The sequence below is a fragment of the Rutilus rutilus genome, assembly GCF_951802725.1.
Source record: "Rutilus rutilus genome assembly, chromosome: 17".
Lineage (NCBI taxonomy): Eukaryota > Metazoa > Chordata > Actinopteri > Cypriniformes > Leuciscidae > Rutilus > Rutilus rutilus.
In genome coordinates, this window is record NC_140230.1 from 32,734,739 (window position 1) to 32,755,686 (window position 20,948).

At 38.9% G+C, this 20,948-nt stretch overlaps 2 protein-coding genes across 2 annotated transcripts; both read right to left on the bottom strand.

Moving 5' to 3' along the window:
• Positions 1–616: 616 nt before the first annotated feature.
• Positions 617–2,896, bottom strand: nr0b2a (nuclear receptor subfamily 0, group B, member 2a). The gene is made up of 2 exons (XM_084384660.1): positions 1,582–2,896; positions 617–1,300 (listed from the first exon to the last, which is right to left on the bottom strand). Exons 1-2 carry the CDS (start codon positions 2,093–2,095, stop codon positions 1,059–1,061), a joined length of 756 nt encoding a protein of 251 aa, XP_084240786.1. The 5' UTR covers positions 2,096–2,896; the 3' UTR covers positions 617–1,058.
• A 9,025-nt stretch (positions 2,897–11,921) lies between these two features.
• Positions 11,922–20,919, bottom strand: LOC311275818 (polyadenylate-binding protein 1A). The gene is made up of 15 exons (XM_084385068.1): positions 19,149–20,919; positions 18,342–18,535; positions 18,144–18,259; positions 17,724–17,863; positions 16,338–16,432; positions 16,114–16,251; positions 15,909–16,004; positions 15,470–15,742; positions 14,633–14,723; positions 14,430–14,540; positions 14,195–14,343; positions 13,370–13,454; positions 13,147–13,277; positions 12,362–12,458; positions 11,922–12,254 (listed from the first exon to the last, which is right to left on the bottom strand). The coding sequence occupies exons 1-14, from the start codon at positions 19,339–19,341 to the stop codon at positions 12,369–12,371; spliced, it is 1,902 nt and encodes a 633-aa protein (XP_084241194.1). The 5' UTR covers positions 19,342–20,919; the 3' UTR covers positions 11,922–12,254; positions 12,362–12,368.
• Between the last annotated feature and the right edge of the window lie 29 nt (positions 20,920–20,948).

Sequence of the window (20,948 nt, forward strand, 5' to 3'; positions counted from 1 at the left end):
ATACTAGTTTGCTAATCACTAAATAGGATGCAAAACTAAAAATATTCCACATTGTTACATTGCACAACATTGCATGTTTAAGAGACTGGTGTTCAGTCATCATTCATCTCACCGGAAATGGAATGCATTTACGTTGTAGGATAAAGTATTGTGCGCATTGTGCTTTGTTGTTGAGTCATGTGGGTGTTATACTGTGCACAGTGTACATAATATACTGCTTAAGTACTATGAGAGTTCAGGTGTAGTTTATCACAATAACTATGAACATGTTCCACTAACATTGGACAAACACACATTTTCAACATTAGATCTTATGTTTTGGCAGTTCAAACCGAACAATCTTCTTTTTTGTCAAGTGTTTTTGTGCATCTTTACTTGGAGCAAATGCTTTAGTATTTGCTTTGATAATGACGTTTTCAATTTCTCCCATTTTAAAAATAATTTAAAGTCTCCAAATAATTGCATGGGGCTGATATCAGTGCAGTGATTAAATTGTTTTAGGGTTTCTCTCATGAATGAAAATGTCATTTGTGATAATTGTTCCAATTTGTACAAAAAAGGTATTTATAAAAGTGATTTAGAAGTATAAGGCAAACACGACTCAAGAGCGATAGTGCAAAATGTGTAAAAATAGATTTAATTGCAGTATAATTATTGAACATACAAATGTTTTCCTCAGATTCAATCTAGCTTTCTCACAGAGACAATACATGAACCCCCCCCCCTTAGGCACAGAGATGCTTTCTACAGTTTTATCAAGGAATACTTTGTAGTTTTAACATCCATCCCATACAAAAAGCTGCTACGGTGCTTCTATCAAAAGGCACACAAAAAACAACAATCAATATTAAGACATAAATCACATACTTGTGACCTAAATACCATTACAAAGGTGCAGTAATTTCATTAAACTGTGTAAACAATAAAGATGTGCTAAAGTCTGTAACTTTTTTCAGACGTAACGAAGTATGATTTTCATCCAATGCCTTGGACCTCAGTTTTCCCATCAGCACTGGAGAAAAGAATGTTCTTCTGAAAGTCCGTGAGTCTTTGGTTCACTACCTTGTGAACAGCATGTCAATCAGCAAGTCCAGAAGATCTGTCTGACCAATGACCGGCCGAAAGAAGAGCTCTGTGATGAGGCTCGGAGTGATGGTCTTTAAAGTGGATGCGGCGAGGAGGATACGAGCAAATCGCCCTTTATCCTCTGGATGAAGAGGCACCAGGACCTCCTTCAGGGCATGCTGAGCTTCATATTGCAAACCCTCAATGAACAGAGATGCCTTCAGGCCTGGAACATCTACAGATGGAAAATATTGGGTGAGCATATTATAAAATATGTGGCTAAAAGCAATACTTTTGGGTAAAAAATAAAAATATATAAATAACTACATATATTTTGTTTTAATAACTAAATATATGTGTATGAATGGCTATAATTAATGGCTTAAATTGAGCAAATAATCAATTTCATGGAGACATCAGTGGTGTATTTCATAAAAAGATGCCATTAAACAAATATTTAAAATATAGGCCGTTTAAATAGTTTGTGCAACACAGTTTTGATTTTGGAAAACATACCTGGATTGAATATTACGGTGCCTTTCAGATAAGCGTACTCCTTTGGGCTTAAATCCAGACTCCAGAACTTCATGAGGCACGCTTTGAGGGTTTGCACGCCGGCCATCGTGGGCTGCTCTTGATTGTTGAGGTTGTTGAGAAGAATTCTTTCCAGCATGCTGGGTGCCGGTATGTCGTCAACCTCGAAACAAACTCTGTCCTGGGCCAGACCCAGAATGAAAAGTGGCGCCCAGCCGTTCTGCAACAGAGATAGCTGGTCTTTGGGCGGTAGTTGCTGGAACGCCGGCAAACTCTTCATGAAGTGCATCGTCTTGACCAGCACATCCGATGCAACCTGGCACGTCTCGTTGGGTGCTTTCAGACACACGTTCCTGCGTTTCTCGCAGTGGCATGACTGAGGAACCCGCTTGTAGTTCATCTCGTTCTGAGTCGACTCGCCTCGGCTGAGGATGTTAAAGAGGATGGCGTTCGCCTGTCCGTTACTGTAGTCTGGACAATCACATTCGCAGTCCATGTTGTCACTGATCAGATGGCGCAGATGCGTGGTATCTTCTAGAACTCAGTGTCTAACACTCGAACCGCATGTAGACTGAAGCTGTCAGAGACTCACATCTGTCACTGACACGGCTCCTATTTATAACAAGCATTCATGTGGTTTAACTCCTGAACCTTGACCTGTCAATCTACATTTGCTGTGAACAAAACAACTGCCCCGTGCTGTTTAGCAATTGGGTAAATGATGATAAGGCCTCTTAAATACAAACCCACTGTAGGCTGGGATATACTCTAGGTGAGGCAATATTATCTCTGCTGAAGTCATTACACCAGGCTGTACCAAGCGACCAAGGACTCCTCAAGTTTTATGGTCCCCTATCATTACAGACGTACCGCCTATAAACCTACAAACAGTCGAATCTAGAACAGAGAGATGTAAAAGGTTATTGACCCTTGAGAACGGGAAGGATGACTGTTACTTCATTAGCTATTGAAGATTAGAAGCTCACACAAACATTAAAGAGACAGGTCACCAATTCTGTCATCGTTTTCTTTCTTCTGTGGGACACACACACAAAAAAAGACCTTTTGAAAAATGTCTCTGTTTTTTGTCCCCCAACATTGGTTTCCAAAGTTCTTCAAAATATATTGATTTGTGTTCCACAGAAGAAAGAAAGGTTTGGAATTGGAGTGTGAGTTAATGATCATTTGAATTATTATTTTTTGGTGTGAACAATGTCGTGAAGATTCAATTTACTGGAGAAAATCCAATGCCCGAAGGTCTTTAACAGAATTGTGTTTATATAATAAAGGTTTTCAAGCCGTGTGGGATTTTCTCTTCTATTATATTGACCTTGTACTACCAAGGTCTCAAGGTTGGCTAGCTGGTTAGCACCCACTCGTAGATAATGTGTCACCATTATGAGGCCAAATGCATTTTTTCTATTGTGTTCTGATGAAATTTTAAGCAAGAACATTATAAATCCCATATATTTCATTATATTAAAAAAAAAATGTTACCAGTCACAGTGACTATGATCGTGTGGGTGATTATTTGTTTGCAAAAGTACAATTTAATAAACACAGTTTTGAATCTAAATTGTGCTTGATTGTCACATCCAAAGTCATTGTAAAACCATATTGCTCTATTAAGAATTATTCAAATTATTTTTTACAACGTTGATCGGTTTATTGAACGTTGGTGTCTCAATGCTGTCGTTGGTTTCAGTAAACAATAGTGAATTTACCACAGTAAGGACTGTTCTTAAGCACAACACAGAGATTTGGTTAAAGCTGATTGAATCTACTCCTTTTCTATCTCCTTTTCTTCTACTTGTTTGCTTTTTACTGTTTTTAGACTCTCTGCAGAAAACAGACAAAATTACTTTTGACTGATTGTCAAATAATTAAAAATTGAAGTGATCAAACACTTGAATTATATTCAAATGAATGCACAAACAAGGTGGTAATGTGATCAGTGAAGCTGAGTCTACAAAGAAAATTAATCAACATCAATCATTTGCCAGTCAGAATCAGTAAAAAGTTTTCCACCAAAGACCTTTTATCACTTTCTTGAAAAATTCCCGCTACCATTGACATGTTTTTCTGTAACGTCAGTCATGTGAGACTTGCCCTGTTTTATTATCTCTGCAGTGCCTAGCACAGAGAACTTAACCAGATAAGCTAATTACTATATTGCTTTCAATCAAATCAACAAGTAGCTACTTGTACGATTCCACTTAAATTTCCATTATGAATATATATGTTTCCCACAGACACTCACCAAAACCACTTAGTACAGGATATAGTTTCATAACATTTGTTCTTCGTGTACATTTCTCTCATGGTTTTTGGCAGAAACAACATCGGATAAATCATCTTATATTTGTCATAATTCCAAGTCAATTATATTCCTCATGAAATTAAACAGAACGCCAGACATATTCCACCTCTTGATGTTGTTGTTTTGTGGTTTACACGGTACATGAACACCCTGAGAAGAGTCAAGAGCACACAAATCCCTGTCTGAATCATAGTGATTGAATCACGGGTTGTAAATGTGTTTGATAAGGCCATGTTTATTGAAGGTCGAGACAGTCTGAGACAGACACTGAGGACACCATCTTATCATAAGCATGATAGTAAAATTCCTCAGGCCAGACAAATGAAACCAAGAAAAGACAACTGCTGATGTAACTGACCACTGCAGCCATTTTAGAAATGATTAAATATAAAGCAAAAATAAATAAATAAATAGATTGTTTTGATGTGAGTTTAGGGTGACATGTTATACTCTAATCTAGAACTATGTAAACAACATGTTTATGAGCTCAAATTTATTGAAAATGAAGTGTTGATTTTTTTTTTAAAGGATTTTATATTGATAGAACTCTTTTGTGCAGACATATCTTGCCTATATACTGATAAAGCCTATAGAATGCAGTTAGAATGACCCTTAAATTCAAGATATCAGGGCAAAAATGTTTGTCTCATCATGATATAGTTAATCAATATCACACGAGTAACTAAGTAGCAATGTTTTTGTCCCAAATAGCACGAGTGCACATGTGACATTGATTTTAGACAACAGTTCAATAAAAAATAAGTTAATCCTGTTATATTTTAGACACAATATTGTTTGCTTTTGCTACGTTTTGTCAACGAAAAATATTACCTATAAAGCCAGAGCAGAACTGTTGTGCGTCTCAGAGAAACACACGGCAGTGTTTAGTTTCTGAATGAATCCACGTTTTGAGCAAATCAATCGGGTGAACCAATGTTTCAATGGCCCATTCATGAAGAGAGCCATTTACTTCATTCCTGAATGAATCAGCCGCTTGAATGAATGAATGACTCAATGTCTGCATCCAAAATCGCAAGCGAGTTTACTCTGGCATCGAGTAATGATGCTCATTAAATATGCCCTTGTATCCGAGCTGCACCAATCACATCGGGTTATCTGATATAGGCGGGCCAGAGGTGAGCTAAACAGATGACGACAGTCATTATTAAACATTGCAAGATGGCTATGGATGAACACCAGTTGTTTGAAACGGCTTTGGCCGCTACAATGAACGAGTTAGACTTGGATTTTTATCTAAAACAGGAACAGAAGACGGCGCTTGAATCGTTCCTTTTCAAGAACCTTGCGGTACGGTAAGGCATTATTGTCCGACTCCGGGTCGAAATGAACACCGTTACTGAGAGTTTCTGATATTATCATCATTCCATGAGATGAAATTGCCCTGAGAGACTGAGCGCGAGCTCATGAAGCTCCGCCCCCTTTGCCATGCGGCAGCAACTTATTTGCATTTAAAGGGCACACACTAAAACAACGCGTTTTTCTGAGCACCAAAAAGTGACAATTTAAACATGCTGTAAAAAATTATCTGTTGCGCATTTTGAGCTAAAACTTCACAAACACACTCTGGGGACATCAGAGACTTATTTTACATCTTGTGAAAAGGGGCATAATAGGTCCCCTTTAAAGGACATTTGCTAAGGTCTGTTTGTCGATTATTCCTGCGCAGGAAGAAAGCTAGTTAGGGAAGCAAGTAGGTACTTAGTTAGGTTTGGGGAAAAATCTACGACATAGCCTAATGCCTCAGAAAATCCAATCTGCCTGTTTACATGACAGTCGCATTGGCACATATCTGATTTGTATTTGATTTATTTCCACATATCAATGAAGCCTGAAACCGATTTTGAAATATCCGAATGCATGCGTTTTTTTCCTGTTTACACGGTCATAGTCCGTGTTCATCCGATCTGTGTCACATATGAGCAAAAAATCGGAATTGAGTCACATTTCACTGACAGTGTAAACGAGGCCTGAGACATTTACAGCCACCCACTGGCAGTTTTAGTTTCTTATTCATTTAGAATATAATTTCAATTAAAAAAATTACTTCATATTTCCATATTAATAAAAAAAAAACATTAAAGGTATAGTTCACCCAAAAATGGAAATTCTGTCATCACGTACTCACCTTCATGTCCATTGAAGCCTAAAAGTGTAATAAATGTTGAATCAAAATATATTTATAATATATTAAAATATATATATTAACAAAACATATTTTGTTCTAAAGCTACTTTTTGTAATGTCTGTTTGATGCTTTTCTCATTTAACACAATGACGACTTTAAATTATCTTTTGGGGGTAATTTCTCAGCCAAATCTGATGTACGATTAATTTGCGATTAACTAATCGCCACATCATGCATTTAATTAGCTTAAAAATTTGAATCGTTTGGCATTCCTAATATATAATATAGGCTATATATAAAATATATATACAGTATCTAAAACAGTGTGTCCCAACTGTGTTCCTGGAGGTCCTCAATAGTACACAGTGTGAATGTGCTTGAGGTGTGTTTGATTAGGGACATTTCCAACAATGTTGGTGGAACTCCAGAAACAGGGTTAGAAATCACTTAAAAATATTCCAGAGCCAACTGGAACACACATTTGAACTTTTACTTATTTTTTTTTGCAAGGCATTCTAGATAAAGATCTTCTTCATGGACACCAACTTGCATGGCCAACTGAATGATTGTATCTCATCAGATCATTTTGTTGGTCATGCATGATGCAAGTTGTTCTCATGGGTAAAAAAAAACCAACTATTCAATGTTCTCACGTGTCCATAAAGTTACTTTTTCTTTGTGTCTTTTGATACTGCAAAACTCTTAATACCTCATATTATCTCTGAACAGGTAACAGGTTAGCCTGACTACGTCAGACTTCGTACTTCCGCTCAATTTCAGTTCGCTTCTGTACTCAGTCTGAGACCGCGTCATAGCTTTCCGTTTTCCTCCGGCCTCAAAACAGCCGGCCAATCAACGAACAGAGGGCGGGCTGAGAGCCGTGACGTAGACGCTGATTGTACCGTGGATGCGTAGATTTACTTCACATAATCTGCAAAAGTCGTTCACAGCCATGTTCACTCCCGTATTTCGCTCGATGGTTTTGTTTTCGCATCATACATGTGTTTACAGTGGAAGTTAGATGCGGCTGAGCCTGCGCATAACACACGTCATAACCAAACGTTATGTGATTGGCTTACGGGTAACCAATGATTTTAAGCTTCAGACCAAGCGTGCCGCACAAGCCCTGAAAAGCGAAGCCAAAACGCCTCGATCGCCCCCCGGTGACTGGTCCTAGTATAGGTCATAAGCCCCGCCTCCCCGTGTTATTCAACGGGACGTGAGACCAACTAAACAATTAAATTACACTTCAAATATCTGTTTTCCAAAGGTGGTTTCTTTCATTTGCTGTCGTTTGTATCACGCTGATGTAAGTTCAAGTGTCTGTTTAAAAAATAAGTTGGTTTTTAGTTAGTTACGTGATGCGGTGGTGTAACGTCATGATTGACAGCTGTGATTGACAGGTTCTCTGAGCGAAGTAGTCACTGAAGCACCAACGGCCATTTTTTTCGGGATCTTCAGAGGACTGAGGAGATTGTATTTACTTTATTTTAACAAGCCTCTTGTCGTACTGCAATCAATTTTTAAAAAAGTGTGCAGAATGCACTCTCCCTGAGTGCATTCTGCGAGAGTGAGGGCGGAGCGTTGATTTCGCGGCTTTACTTCCTGCTCACTACTGCGCAGGTCTGGTTCCGAGATCGCTACTGCGCAGGTCTGGTCCCGAGATCGCTACTGCGCAGACTCAAGTTCCAATATGTCAGCGGCATATCGGGACACTGGCGGCTTCAGTTCTCACCAATGGAAGAGAGCGAAGGGGCGTCGTCCATCTTTTTTTACAGTCTATGCTTCAGACTAGCGCCCCCAGGCGGTTAAGAAAACGTTTTTCTATTACTGAACACCAGACTCTCTCTACGAAGCAAAGCGAAGTAGCAGAGTCTGGTATTACCAGGCTAGTAACAGGTATCTTTGCCAAACAAATAAAAGGTTACAGACACTTAAAGAGTCAAAGAATGTATGATATGGTTGGCTTGGTTCAGAGCATCTATAGTTCTGGGAATAAAACTATTCCTCAGTCTATAAGCCTTGTAACATCTGCCAGAAGGGAGTAGTTTAAACATAATGGCATGGGTGTGTGTGGTTCTTACAGATGATGATAGTTTTCTTCAGACAGCGACAGCGTGATCTATAGATGTCCTCTGGTAGTAGTAGTTTTACTTCGATTATCTTCTGTGCTGGCAGGACAACCCTCTAGAGTGCTTTCCTATTACTAGCTGTGCAGATAAGAAATCACACAGATGCAGTAGCCTATGTTAAAATGCTCTCTAGTTGTTGACTGTTCATCAACTCACACATCAGTTGTGGTAAACGGAAGCTCAAGCATGTTTGCTTGATGTGTGAGAACCAATGAGGTTCATTCTCGTGTTACGCAGCACGTTTGAGCTTCAGCGAGAACCAATGAGGTTCATTCTTGTGTTACGCAGCACGTTTGAGCTTCAGCAAGAACCAATGAGGTTCATTCTCGTGTTACGCAGCACGTTTGAGCTTCAGCAAGAACCAATGAGGTTCATTCTCGTGTTACGCAGCACGTTTGAGCTTCAGCGAGAACCAATGAGGTTCATTCTCGTGTTATGCAGCACGTTTGAGCTTCAGCGAGAACCAATGAGGTTCATTCTTGTGTTACGCAGCACGTTTGAGCTTCAGCAAGAACCAATGAGGTTCATTCTCGTGTTACGCAGCACGTTTGAGCTTCAGCAAGAACCAATGAGGTTCATTCTCGTGTTACGCAGCACGTTTGAGCTTCAGCAAGAACCAATGAGGTTCATTCTCATGTTAAAGGAGAACTCGGTAACTCTAGCGAACTCTACTCACTTCTTCGCTGATTTTCCCTTTTGTTGTCGCATGTTTTCCCCACGAGCTCCCCCTACAGCTGTGGGAGGGTGTATATTTCACAACACGGTCGTAAAAAACTCACTTGCGGCGGCCTCCTCCCCCTCTCTACCGCTGCTCATGTGCGTTTGTTTTGATCGGAGCAAGCCAACTGTATCGTGTGGAGCTATGTCTACCGAGGTGGGTAATCTGGTAATACATCATACATGCGTGTTTGTTTATGTCGAATTGCCGTAAAGCAATTTGTGTTTCGCGCTCGTTCTCATTCTCGTTCTCGCTTCTCACGAGACTTCCAATTTCTATCTTGCCGGGACGGTAGACCCCAAGTTGCAAGGTTGGTTTTCCGCCTGGGAACGCTGGGGGGAGCGGGGAAAGTCACCAATATAACCAGAACAGGTTGTTTAACCATCCAAATGATTTCTAGACAGTTTTATTACGTTAAAAAAGTTACCAAGTTCTCCTTTAAGCATCACGCTTGAGCTTCTGCAAGAGGTTTGTTCTCGCACATCAAGCAGGTTCGGTTGAGTTTCCGTTTATGTTCGTTGATCAATGTTTATATGTGTATAAAAGCCTAAATTCAATGTTCATCATATAAAGCGATCGTGTCTCTTCAGAAGATTTTAATTAAACCACTCAATTCATATAGATTAGTTTTACGGTCTCTTTATGAACTTTTTGAAGCATCAAAGTGGTAGTTGCGTAGCTTTCAATGGGAGGGACAGAAAGCTCTCAGATTTCGTCAAACATTTCTTTATTTGTGTTCTGAAGATGAACGAAAGTCTTGCAGGTTGGAACGACATGAGGGTGAGTAATTAATGAAATAATTTTCATTTTTGGGAGAACTAGCCTATCCTTTTAGGTACCCACCCTGAGACCCCATCTGAACCTGCAGCTTTCTGTGGATTAGCCTGATCCTCCATTCATGTAACGTTACACTGTACCTCATATGTGCATACAAGTCAACATTTTGTGATCGTTAGGCCCTTAAACATTTATTGGAAGGACAAATAAACCTTTAGAGCAGCATAAACCTGCTGTAAATGTAAAGACGTAACTTATAAGATTCACAAGTGATATTTACTGGATGACTTTCTGCAGCCTTGACCTATAACTATTGCAACAGAACAAGAGGTTTAACATCATCTTGAACGCGAGAATCGAGAAAACAGTTGCCTGTCTGCCTACTGTGTGATAGTTCAACTATTTCAGGTCAAATGCCACAATTATTCATATTCCACACAACACAATAGTCTTATCAACAGGACGTGATTCATGTTCCTCAGTGACAGCACCTCGCATCTATTTATATTTCAGCTTTTATGACGGTCATATAAGAATGACTGAGCTGGCTGTAAAGTTGAAGGCCAGGTCGAGATCGTTTAACGTTAGTTTTTCTTCGGTTGGTGAACCCAAATAACCTGTTTTCCTGCAGTCAAAGTAACGTAAACGTTAGTTATCAGGTAAAAGTTTTTTTCAATGTTTTATTTCAGGCCTAATAATCCTATAGAACATAATACATACGCAATGTGTGATATATATAATATTTGCGATGGTTCTGCTGAATGATGCTAAATTTTAATCAACAACACTGCGTTACTTGAGTAACGTTACGCAAAGCATGAACACCAAATATTTAGCTAGGGAATGCTGACGTTCACATTAACGTTCAGAAACCACTGATCTATATAATGACATTCTATATACAGATCAGTGTCAGAAACACAGAAACTTCAGCTTAGTAAGAATAATTGTTTAAACTCACCAAATAAGATGTGTGATGTTGATGTCGAGGCTTTAAAACCTGACTAAATGTAATTGAACAGGCACTCGCAAAGATCGCGCGCTTAAAATCTGACCCTAACGGTCGTCTTGACAAGTTGTTCCCTATGAAGTCCATTTCCGCCACATTCGACAAAAAATGCTTTGTTAAATTATAATCATGACATAAAGAGTCAGAATTAAGACGAAATTCTGACATTTTATTTAGAACTTTTTTTTTTTACTTGTCTTGCAATGACTAATGGCCCACTGTAGAGTCCGACTAAAAATCTTACTAGTAACATTTGGAATAAGTACTGATATAACAAATGTGTACTAGTATCTAATAAATAAGTACTAAAAATCGATTTAATAGGTAGTACAAGTATGCTATATCATGTAGTAGCCTAGTATCTAATGAATAAATGTTACAAATACTATTATTTAATAGCTAGGTACGACTAGTACTATTAGTACTAATACTATTTCCACTTAACTAAGTCGATGGCAAAAACCTGAAAGTTGTTACTAGTCACAATAGAATAATAATCAAAAACATTTAAGTGAACTACCATTTTTATGCATACATTCAGGGGAAAAATAAAAATACAATAAGCCAATGCAACATGCACCAATTTTCTGTCATAATCATGTTAAACATGCATTACTTCAATGAGCTGTTTCTGCTTTATATTTTTTAAAGCAATCATTTTTAGCTGTGTGATTCATATGTACATTTCTAAAATATGTAACTTTAGACCACCTCTGATAACAGATCACTCTAAATTGTAATGTAGAAGCATGCATTTTCTGTAAAGTTGCTTTGAAACGATAACGCACTATACAACTACATGTGAATGCAACATCTGCAATTGATATATTTAACTCGACCCCAAGAACCTTAACGGTTCTCCAATAGTGGAAAACTCCTTTGATCATGTGCCAAGCATTGTCAACTCAGGCTTGTGACTAAAAACATTGATTGCATTACAACTGACCCCAGTCTCACCAATACATCCTCACGTCCTTCAGGGCATTAACCCAGTGATCTCCAGAGGCACAGACCTTACAGTTGGTGAACTCTGAAATATCTAAATGAATTTCACAGCATTCAGTATGCCAAGCTTACACATTTGTAAAATGTTTGCATGAAACTAATGTGCATCTCTTTAAAGAGAGTAATTGAGCATTTCTGAGAATGAAAGCAACTGCTTTAACTCCAGCCAAAGGTTTTTAGCACAACAGTCAAATTATTAAAAATAACACAAACAATAAATGTTTAAAGTTTTATTTATTCAAGCAGTTTAATCCAATGTACTTTTCCAAACGTTCAGCCATCAACTGCAAGAACACAATTGACAATGAGCATTCAATTAAGAGGAATAAAAAGAAAGGAATGTTTTGGAATTTTCAAAATTAAAAGTTTTCTGTTTTTTTTGTACATTTTTAATTATAAGTCAAGGCCAAGAGCTCTCTCGACCTGGCAAAATATTTGGATGTAATCATTGTAGGGTTTTTTTCTGTTTTGAGTTTCTGGTTTTTCTATATTTATTCTCTTTTTTTAATGCGTCCTTCTTGGTGAAGTCAGGGCCAGAGAGGTTCATTCTGGAAATAAACAAATCAAATCAGAAAAGGTGTATTCAAACAATGTCAAGCAGAGAAAAATGAATGCATGAGATCATTATGAATTTGCAAAAGCCATCTTCTCTCACCTTTGTGTTAGACGGCCGGCACAGCAGTGCTGGGGACTGATTTCTGGGCAGCTTCCTTGGCCTGATGAGCCTGCAGCACCGCTACTGCTTCATCCACCTGGAATACAAATAACAGCGATTACACACTAGACCTGCTCGTTGTTTCATACAGAGATCACTATTCTCCCACGCTTCTGAACAGACTAAGTCACTTGTCACCATCTGGTGGCTTAATGATGTAATCGTTATATGACGGTGACTTTTACTCTATTTTGATAGCTTCCATAGACAGCAGTGTTTATATCCGAACTATAAACTTTCATCCCAGTACTTCTGTGATATGAAATACACAGAAATAAAAGATAGTGTGGATGAAGACAATGTTTGTGAAGCCGTTTCATACGTGACAACTCTCTCTGGGTCAGCAGCACCAACATAGATTTGAACGTTACGGTATGATTGTCAACGGTTTAAAAGACACAGGAGAATCATTGTCATTTAGGAGTGAGATCGAGTGGGTGTTTGAATCGAGATTGCGATATTTTAACGATTAATCGAGCAGTTCTATTACACTACATCCACCAATATATATTTTTAAAAAATCCATTTATACATTAGTTGACAGAACATTCTGGTACAAATATCTGGAATATCTAAAAAAAAAAAAAAAAAAAATGAAACTGACACATTCTTGATAGTTATCCATCCACATTTTCACTAGGAGCAGTGAGATAATGACATCTCTATTATTAGGACAAATCCAATAACTTGAAAAACAAAAAAGAAAAGATCACATGACAACTGACCTTCGACCTCAGCGACTCGGGAGACTCCAGCATGTGGAGCAGCTCTGAATTGTCGATCTCCAACAGCATACCAGTGATCTTTCCAGCCAGACTGGGGTGCATGTTCTGGATGAGCGGGAACAGACGCTCACCTGTGGCGGGGAGAGCAGCATGTATGAGATTTAAAAATGAACAAACATTTTCCTAATCAATTAAGGGAAGCAAAACAGATCAAAACACTCACCCAGCATCTGCTTCTGTTCTTGTGGAGGGGCGGCAGCTAACATGGATGCGGTCAGTGGCTCCTGACCTTGAACGTGGACCGCAGGCTGAACAGGAGTCAAATATATTAACATTAGAGAACCTGAAAACTCATGTTCGTCTTGTAAAGTTGGGTATGCAAATTAAATTGGACTACGTATAAAGCTGGCCGATAATAGTTACATTTTGAGACAAATCAAAATCAGGCAATTGAGGTTTGCTAAATAGTATAATTTGTGTAAAATGACTTTTCAAAGCTGTTAATAAAAAAAGATTAGAGTATGTTTTACAAGAAAATACTATCAGTATTTCTACTTAATTTTCACATTTAATTTTATGTTACTTGCCGATCCTTAGAAAACGAGTAAATTTCACAAATAATTACAAAGTAAAAATAGCACACCATTTATTTTCTGTGTTTCTGTGGATAATGTTGGATATAATATAGATCCTACTATCTATATAGAGAGAGATGTGCGATAAGAGTTTAAATTTCCAGACTCACAGTACTCAGTCTAGTAAATGAGTTGTATAAGGTTATTTTGTCATCCAGCATCAAATCCTGATTCGGCAACGTAATTGAAGCAAGTCAATTGAGTGCATGAAGAGTCCAACATTCCACATTTCCACAAGTGCATCATCCAGGTACTTAAAGTGCACTTTTTCTTTTGTAATTCTCAGTGTGAACACAATACTACCAAATATCACAGAATTGTGCACAAGTACGCAAATTGGGATGATGATTTTAAATTGCAGCCATATATTTTGGGGAGTCAACAACAAGTGCCATCAAATGTAAAACTAATACCTGCTGCATGGGAACCTGCGGCTGATTGGGCATGTGCTGCTGTGGGTTGCGGACTCCTGGAGCATACTTGTACTGTGGCACTCCTCTAACCTGAGCGGTACCCGTGGCGGCACCTGCGCCAGATGGACGAGGACCCATCGCCTGAGACGCTGCCAGGAAGAAAGAGGACACTCAGGGATCAATGAACTGGAGTAATGCATTTGCTGCATGTATAACAGCAAGGTTCACCACTCACCCATGCGCTGTGAGGGCATCATTCGGGGGACCTGGGAGGCGGGACGCACGGCACCGAAGGTTTGTGGACGGGGTGCAGATTGCCTGATAGCATTGGGCATATTCTGGAAATCTGCAATGGAAACGAGAAACAAAACAATTAAATTAACAGTTATGGTTTACAGTGTAAATGTACAGGCAGGAAAAGGGGGCGGAGCTACTCACGCTGTGGGCGGACACCCTGAGTGGCCCAGCGAGGACTGGGGCGGAGCTGTGCGAGCTGACTGGTGGGATAGTACGCAGCACGATTCTGAGCCTGTCAATCACACAAAAGAAGGGAATGTGAATCAATGAGGAATAACAGAACTGGTTCTGAATGATCACTTCAGGATTCATGTTAAAGTGAAGAAATTAGCAACTTCACAGACGAAAACAAAAAGTTCAATTGTCTATTTTCTTGCTCAGTTGAAACTTAATATTCAGTAATATAATAGATTTGACTGCACAGATATTGTTTATAGCTTAACGCCATGTTTATTAAATGCTTTTAAAGTTTATCTTTGGAAAAAAAAGCTAAAACTAAATCTGGTCTTTCAAAAATCTTTTCATAAGAGTAAAGTGAAAAGTAAAAAGTCGTAACAGTTCAAGCCATCACAGTCCATCAGAACAGCGATAAAGGACTCTGGCAATAATAGAGGATCTTCACCCATTAACAAAAACATGGCTTAGTCTGGAGTGGCCGAGTCGACAGCGAGTCGAATATGTTCCCAGTGATTTTCAAAATGTACATTATGGTTTCCACCAACCACAGGATTTATAACCGAACTGACACGATTTACTGAAAACAAAACTTGAATTGGGCTGAACAATGACACCATTTCCTTCAGTAGAGCCGCTTTATAGCTGAACCAAATGTGAATTCGCACAGTTCACGCTTTCAAACCAAGCAGCTTGTCATTGGTCAACATGACGAATTCTAATGACCAACTTGAACCGTTGCTGTTAATATATATAAAGAATGGGGAAGGTGACCGTACTTTTAATAGAAAAGTGTTATCTGACCTGTGGAATGGCTGCCATGAAGTATCCAGATGGCGGTGCGGGCTGGTAGGGGTTGATGACGGGGTTCGGTACAGCTCTGACACTGGCCATCCTCTGCATGTACTGGCTGGTGAGGTGCGCCTGGCGCTCTTCTTTCCGCTGGGCCAGCGCGACGTACAGGGGCTTGGTGGCGACGATGCGGCCATTCATTTCAGTCACGGCCTTAGTGGCTTCTTCAGGGGACGAGAAGCAGACGAACCCAAAACCTTTACTGCGGCCACCTTCCATCATCACCTGAGTGGATCACAAAAGATTCAACAGCCATCAATTCTGATGCACAAACCTTGAGGAAAACCAATGATTTGAGACAGATTTCATGATTCAATTTAAAATTGACAATTTGAAAGTTGAGACTTTACAAGTAATAAAGCTTATGGCAATTTATTGGATTTGTTTGTACCTTAGCACTGGTAATGGTGCCGAACGGTGCGAATTCTTTACGCAGGCGTTCGTCATCTAAGCCGTCATCCAGATTTTTCACGTAGAGATTGACTCCCTGTTAAAAACAAGATGAATTCAAGCGTCAATGACCCATTAAGAACTTCACCAGCCTCATTTGCATCATCTAAATGTTCATATCAGTCAAGCACGGGTCATTTTTTTACCTGGTAGCGAGTCATGCGGTCCTGCTTCATTTGCTCAAACTTGCGCTTGAGCTCTGTCTGACGTTCGCCCTTCTTCTGCGCACGACCCACGTAAACCTGCTTTCCGTTCATCTCTTTTCCATTCATCTCATCCACAGCCTGATGACCAGAGGAAACGCATCAGGACACAACACTTCGTCACAGTAGTGAGGATTACAAAATGATATTAATCTGTTTCTACTCACCCTCTGGGCGTCCTCGTGCCTCTCAAAGCTGACAAAGCCAAAGCCTTTAGATTTGCCGCTCTCATCGGTCATGACGCGAATGCTCAGTGCTGGACCTGTAATGACAGCCGAACACGTCAAAGATCTGATTCATGCAATTAAGGTCAAAAGCAGACCGTTCACACAAAGGACAATAACTATAATGATAAAGAACTATAAATTCATTCTAAATATAAAACAGAGTCCACAACTACAAATAAAACTACACAGAGAAACAAAGTTGCTGATTGGCTGTCAATGTTTTTGACAGCCAATCAGAAGTCATTGAAATCACTTTAACCCTAAAACTGGCAATGTGATCTGGGTGTAACAGTTTGTGTCGTCTTTTTTGGGGCGTAAGAATGATTTTTCTCAGCCTGGTCTGTCTTGAGTATGCTGGTCACATGATTTGTTTAAAAAAAAAAATTGTGATTAGTCAGCCTGACCTAAATCCAACATGGCTGCCAGTGGTGCAGGACATTCAGATTTTGAGATAAGTAAATATATATTAAACGTACTTTTCTTTTGAAAAAAATACTACTAACACTGCTAACATTAATTATGAACATTGTCTTAAGGTGCTGAAAAAGAAAATTTATAAAAATGTTGTTCATGTTATTTAGCACGTTTTGAAATATGTTACACCTGAGTCACATTGCCACTTTTGGGTATAAAAAAGGGATATTTGTATTCATTTTTGTAACAATCTTTGTATTCTGAGGTTGTTTTTTTACAAATTATAAAATTTACAGGTTAAACTGATACAGCCTGTCTGTCTTGATGCTGGTCACATGATTTGTTTCAAGTTATCTGTGATCAATTAGTCAGCCTGACCTAAATCCAACATTTTTTTTAACCATTTTTATGGTAACGCAAGGTCAGATTTCAAAGCGGTTTTCACAGGCTGAATCTTGAGTTTGTAAGCTTTCCAATGATATATGTCAACATTATATGAGTTGAAGCATAGGATATAATTGTTTTAAACATGCAATGGCAGTCAGTTATAGATTTGGTCTTTTTTTTAAGCCCTAAACAGGCAATGTGATCTGGGAGTCACAACTCACATAACATTTTTCAAAAATTCTTTAGGATATGATTTACTTAAGTCCAGATGATATAAAAAAAAGACATGAAATTATTTGTTGCTTATTTTCTACTCTTGCCTGTTTAAGGGTTAAGAACAACTTTTTTCCCAGCTGATGAAAAAAAGCATTGACAGCCAATCAGAATCCATCCCGATTTAAAGACAACTGCAGCGCACCCTTATAAACAGAACGACATCGTTCACTGGTGTAGATGCTAATATAGTTATCTTTATAGCTTATCGTTCTTGGTGTGAACAGGCTTTTACTAGCAGCAAAAACCCACCATATTTGTTGAATATCTCTCTCAGCTTCTCGTCATCCATATCCTCTCCGAAGTTCTTGATGTAAACGTTTGTGAACTCTTTGGCACGGGCGCCCATCTCAGCCTCACGCTCCTTGCGAGACTTGAATCGACCGACGAACCTTTAAGATGCAATAAGTTACCATGATTATTCAGAATAAGTGAGTTTATTTAAGACCATAGAGGCTATATTCATGGCCAACTCAAGAGTAATACGTTTTTAAATAACCATAACACTATCACTTCAATGAACAGGTATAAAATCTTCTAATTTTACATAAATACTAATATCTGAGTAAGTTTAATTTAAATTAGTATGACTCATGCTTGAAACATAATTAGCACACTTCACTCCAAAACCGACAATTTAGTACAATGTAGTTCATTCAAATGCACACTTACACTTTGCGGTCATTGAGCAACATGCCGTTCATTTTCTCAATGGCTCTTTCTGCGGCCTCATGGGTCTCAAAGTGCACAAAGCCGTATCCTTTAGAGCCGTTCTCATCGCAAACCACCTTCAGAAAGAGAACACCGGCACTGAGCACAAGCACCAAACACCAGAAACATGCACATCACCGCAAAACACACGTTCATTACCTTGCAGGACAAGATGTTTCCGAAGGCAGAGAATGTGTCATAAAGGGCCTTGTTGTCGATGGACTTGTCCAAGTTCTTGATGAAGATGTTGCCCACACCGCTCTTGCGCAGTGAGGGGTCTCGCTGGGACCACATGATGCGGACGGGCCGTCCCTTAATCACGTCAAAGTTCATTGTGTCCAAGGCGCGCTCAGCTGAAACAGGGAATTAAAATACATATTAAATGTCAGCATTAAGTTATGACCAACAATCTTCAACAGCAAAATTGTACAGCTAGTACTATATTAATATATTAATTTGGACTTGGGGTTGTGTAGCGCCCCCTAGCGCTAGTCTGAGTACATGAGTAAAACAAGTAGCCGACTCATTTCAGCAATTGTACATTGGTTGTGTCGTCGTTAAATTAAATTATGAATACAGGGACAAAATCCATATTCCAAACCACATACAAGTTTTTTTTTTTTTTCAGAATGAGATTCATTACACGCTGCATTTGACTTGACGCTTCCGGTACACACAAAATAATGTCAAGAGGACATGATTCGTTAAACAAGTTTAGGGATTTCTGTTCGTTAGGTTAATGTCCTGGGAGAAGTAACTTCTCTCGGCCTCAGTAACGGCAACTACGACATTCAACAGTCCTAATACACACGTGTATGAATGGTTCATGAAAATTAAACTTAAAATTCGAACCGGAGGACGGTCACGTGCTGCACGTGTCCGTGATTCCCAACTAGATAAATGAACATTTAAATACAATTTACAACATCGTGTTGGAATAGAAATGAACCGGGAGCGTTTGCTTACCGTCAGCGGGTTGCTGGAAGTTGACGTAGGCGTAACCGAGAGAGCGGCGGGTCATCATGTCCCTGCATACCCGAATGGACAGAATGGGCCCGGCAGGGCTGAACTTCTCGTAAAGCATGGCCTCGGTGACATCCTGGTGCAAATCCCCCACATAAAGGGAGGCCATCGGGTAACTTGGAGCGCTAGGGTTCATCTTTCTTCCGTACGACAAAAGAGCAATCTACCGAAACACCTGGAAACACTGACGAGCTTAGTAATGGCGACGCACGAGCTCCAATCTCCTCGGTTTAACTTACCTATCGAAAACGCTTTAACACGATAAATACCCTTAAAGAACTGTCTTGAGGACTAATTAAAACGCGTTTGGTACCGATTTGGCGTCGACGTGTTCGCGGTATCGATGATAAGATGATTAAAATCTCCTCAGGCCTACTGCGGTGCTGCCTTAATAATAAACTTCTCAAATCTGTCCGCTGATCCTGCTTCACCGAGGTACTCGGCAATAAAAGTAGATTTTTTGTTTGTATTTTTTTCTTGTTTTGTGATTTTTTTTTGTATTTTTGATTTTTTATATAAGATGAGTGTGCCGAGGCTCTGTGGCACACGCGCTCTCTCTCGCACCGCACAAGGTAGGGGGAGAGAAGCGGAAGTACGGCTCAGATAAGAAGGCGTCCTCGCCGGAAGTTGCGTGAGCCGCTTTTATATTTTTTACGTAAGAACAAAATAAGAGTCATTGGGCTGATAGAATAAAAGTCTATTGAAGCACATTTCCACCACGTTAGAAATAAATCATGCTTTGGTAAATCTTAATTATGACATAAAAAGTCATAGTTATAACATAAAATGTGGACATTATGAGATACAGTCGAAATGATACTATGACATACTATGACACTTAATGATAATTATGAGATTTAAAAAATCAAAATGATGATTTAAAAAAATCGCAATTATTATTTTCAGACTGTATGGCCTGGTTTCACAGACAGGGTTTAAATTAGGGGTTTGTAGCTTTTATAAATGTGCCTTAGAAAAAAAAACTTTTCTGGTGTGTGAGACAAAAAACAATGGCATTTATTTCAAAATATGGCGGTTTTGAAGTGCAAGTTACTTTAGGTTAAAACAGCTCAAACACATTTTTGTCTGAGACTAGGTTGAAGCCTTGTCTGTGAAACCGAGGGTTTTTGTCATAATTTCTACTTTTTGTAATAATTATGACTTCATAATTTCTACTTTTCAACTCATAATCATTCATGACTTACTATGTTATAATTTCTTCATAATTACGATTTACCAAAGCATGATTCTTAGGTGACCGAAATGGGTGTCCATTTAAATAAGAGGTGAACGTCGTCAAGGTCATGTGTTTGTTTCCCAGGGAATGTGTGAAGTGATGATGTAAGTTGCTTTGGATAAAGCGGTCATGGTTCAACAGAAGAAAGAAACTCATACAGGTTTGGAACAACTGAAGGGGGTGAGTTAATGAGGACAGAATTTTCATTTTTGGGTGAACTATCCCTTGTCATATGTCAATGTCATATGAATTTACCAAAATATCTTTATGCTTTTTGCCTCCTTGTTTTTAGCTCTTTTCTTGTAATAAAAAAAACAACTAATTTATTATATGCAGTCTTCTTGCTATACTGCTCCATATTCATAATCTTTATTATTTTACACTTGTCATCTACAGGTTACATCTGCCTTGACGCAAATTTGATTCCAATGTGGAAAATTAAATGTGGCATCGGTATTTTTAACTTAAAAAAAAGAGAAAAAATGCGTTGGAAAAAACAAACAAAC

Coding starts and splice junctions, on each gene's coding strand:
- nr0b2a (XM_084384660.1), bottom strand. CDS start 2,095: ATGGACTGCGAATGTGATTGTCCAGACTACAGTAACGGACAGGCGAAC. Junction 1,301..1,581: donor CACCGTAATATTCAATCCAG/GTATGTTTTCCA, acceptor TTCCATCTGTAG/ATGTTCCAGGCCTGAAGGCA.
- LOC311275818 (XM_084385068.1), bottom strand. CDS start 19,341: ATGAACCCTAGCGCTCCAAGTTACCCGATGGCCTCCCTTTATGTGGGG. Junction 17,864..18,143: donor TTGCTCAATGACCGCAAAGT/GTAAGTGTGCAT, acceptor TGCATCTTAAAG/GTTCGTCGGTCGATTCAAGT. Junction 13,278..13,369: donor AGAACAGAAGCAGATGCTGG/GTGAGTGTTTTG, acceptor TCCCCGCCACAG/GTGAGCGTCTGTTCCCGCTC.